Here is a 2,278-nt window from a genome sequence, read left to right as displayed (position 1 = left end):
AAGTGCTCACGTTGTTAAAAAAGCAACACGAATTGGTGTTTGTATCAATAAAGCACGGACTATTTCTGATTCTCCACAGACAATTTGATACCCTTCACATTTGCCATGTCGAAGAGCCAATATCTGCTTGAGACGCCGCGTTGATCTCGTTGTCAGGTACGATAGTGATAGTACAAGCATCTATGCCATATGAGCCGAGTCAATGGACGAAAAGAACCGCATTTGCTTAATCTCGCCGGCTCTTTTTGCTTCAAGTCGTAGCGCTGGATCGCGAATCTAAAGGACGTAGCCAAACGTACGCTAAATCAATTCAGCTGCGTCTGGGAGAAATATCTCGGACCGTATGCCGGCGTAAGCTCTAGCGTCGCTTTGTCGTACGCCTTTAGCTTCTACACGTGAAGCGCCTTGGCCCTCGACGCAGCATCTCCGGCGCCCAGTACCCTCGTGTACCGCGCCGACCCGTCATTGTCGGTGTCAATTCTACCGCTAAACCCAGGTCGGAATTAGTGCAATTGCCTTTGGCATTCAATAAATATTTTCCGGTTTTAAATCTCGGTGAACGATGTTTTTTTTTTCGTGGAGGTCTCCACACCAAGTAGAATTTGGGACTTGAACTTCTCGAAATCAGGCAGGCAAAAAGAAAGGCCCACCCGACGCAAATCCAGGACTAAATAAAGGTCCTCGGGGCATTGCCAGAATCTTCGTTCCGCAAGGCACAATTTCTCGGCATGTTTCTTCTTAATCATTTTCAAATTTCATCACTTTCATCGCGTACAACGACGCCGACGTTTGTTTGATACAATCATTGCCCATTTCAAAGCCGCCACGTCCAAGGACCCGAAGTACCGTAAAGTCGTACTCACAAACTCGTATAATTATTATTATTTCTAATTTCTAAAGCGCGTTTGCATTCACAAAAACCAAAGAAACATCTTGTACAATACACTTTTGAGCTGAACCTCCAAACTGCAAAACTCACAAGCTTCCAACTCTTCAAATAGCGAAAGTGCACCCCGTTTGCCATTTACACTCCCTTCTTCATTGCCTCGTAGTTTTAGCATTGTAATTTCCACGTGTGACTCCATTCCAAGATCATTGGTTGTCGACACGGTACTGGCTTATATATGTCGTAAAACTTCCATTTCGAATAAAATGTACTAAATCTAGACGACAAGAGTCCGACAATTCGCTTTTGAATACCGATACAACTTTACCACTCCAAGGGCTATTTCTTCGGTCAATACGAAATAAAAAAAAATTTCGTACGTCTGCACGCGTGACAGAAGAGTTGTGTTGACAATAAAACACAAGGCCATGTATCGTCACGGATGCAGCAATGACTGCGATTTTTGTTCACCCATTCGTCGAAAGAAGTAGGTTCCTAATGGCATCATTAGCACGTTTTCAAGTACGAGCTGCTCGCTTCCGCACCTCCGTTCCTGATGTTTGATAAACTGAGCAACGTCGTGGAATAAAAGGCTGCACGGGGCCCACGATGTGCGTTTGTAATGGCACCAATGTATTGGGCGTCTTGGATGGCGTCCTGGAGCTCGTCCATCGTCGCGTGACGACAAGGTCGTGGCTTTCCAGGACCGAGAGGAACAAGTACCTCGTGTGATGTGCTACGTTATGTACGAAAGAGCGCTGAATATCCGTGAAAGGTTTTGAACTTTCACTGGCGACTGGGAAGAACAGACATGGGCAAGAATAGCACGATCAAATTAAGTTTGGCAAGGAATGGCTCGTTGCGACGCCGGGATACTGTATTGTTATTTAGTGGGTGCACGACTACAAACGTGGAAAAAAATATTATGCCGTGGGACTCGAGACCCGGACATTGACAGTGGAAGCACGTCGTACTTTGTACCGAGCGTCCATGAGTTGTCCGGCAGAGCATGGAATGAGGAAGTTTGGGATTCGCACATCGGCAGCGATGAAGCGACGACGATACGAAGACTCGAATACGGGCATCCGATGAATGATGGCAAGAGGTGCTGCGTCTTCGAGAGGAGTATTGATGCTGTTGGGAGCGCATGTGCGGGTTTGGGAGCGCATTCCTGTCGAGACGGCTCGAGTAGGCTGACGAGAGTGTTGCATTTCGGATAGTAGAGCTGCGACGTGGAAGGGAAGTGTGGAGGTTGCGGAATAAATTGATGAATAAATGCGATTCCATTACGTGAACGTCGGCCGTTCCATAGCAGTCAGGAATAGTAAAGGCATGCAGGTCATGGGTTGGTATTCACGATCGAGCGATTGCAAATAACCTGTGGTAGTTTAT

The 2,278-nt window shown here is 46.7% G+C and overlaps 3 protein-coding genes across 3 annotated transcripts; 1 reads left to right on the top strand and 2 right to left on the bottom strand.

Moving 5' to 3' along the window:
* Positions 1-180: 180 nt before the first annotated feature.
* On the bottom strand, positions 181-1,085 carry CCR75_004672 (uncharacterized protein; the record flags this gene model as incomplete). The annotated part of the gene is made up of 5 exons (XM_067962758.1): positions 181-276; positions 396-480; positions 562-734; positions 763-866; positions 947-1,085. 5 exons carry the CDS (start codon positions 1,083-1,085, stop codon positions 181-183), a joined length of 597 nt encoding a protein of 198 aa, XP_067820568.1.
* A 7-nt stretch (positions 1,086-1,092) lies between these two features.
* CCR75_004671 (uncharacterized protein) lies at positions 1,093-1,316 on the bottom strand (the record flags this gene model as incomplete). Its single annotated transcript, XM_067962757.1, has 2 exons — positions 1,093-1,231; positions 1,267-1,316. 2 exons carry the CDS (start codon positions 1,314-1,316, stop codon positions 1,093-1,095), a joined length of 189 nt encoding a protein of 62 aa, XP_067820567.1.
* A 381-nt stretch (positions 1,317-1,697) lies between these two features.
* On the top strand, positions 1,698-1,978 carry CCR75_004670 (uncharacterized protein; the record flags this gene model as incomplete). The annotated part of the gene is given in 2 exon segments (XM_067962756.1): positions 1,698-1,763; positions 1,778-1,978. 2 exon segments carry the CDS (start codon positions 1,698-1,700, stop codon positions 1,976-1,978), a joined length of 267 nt encoding a protein of 88 aa, XP_067820566.1.
* Positions 1,979-2,278: the final 300 nt, after the last annotated feature.

The sequence above is a fragment of the Bremia lactucae genome, linkage group LG12, assembly GCF_004359215.1.
Source record: "Bremia lactucae strain SF5 linkage group LG12, whole genome shotgun sequence".
Classification (NCBI taxonomy): domain Eukaryota; phylum Oomycota; class Peronosporomycetes; order Peronosporales; family Peronosporaceae; genus Bremia; species Bremia lactucae.
Note: the sequence above shows the minus strand (reverse complement) of the source record. Positions and strands in the feature narration are given on the sequence as shown.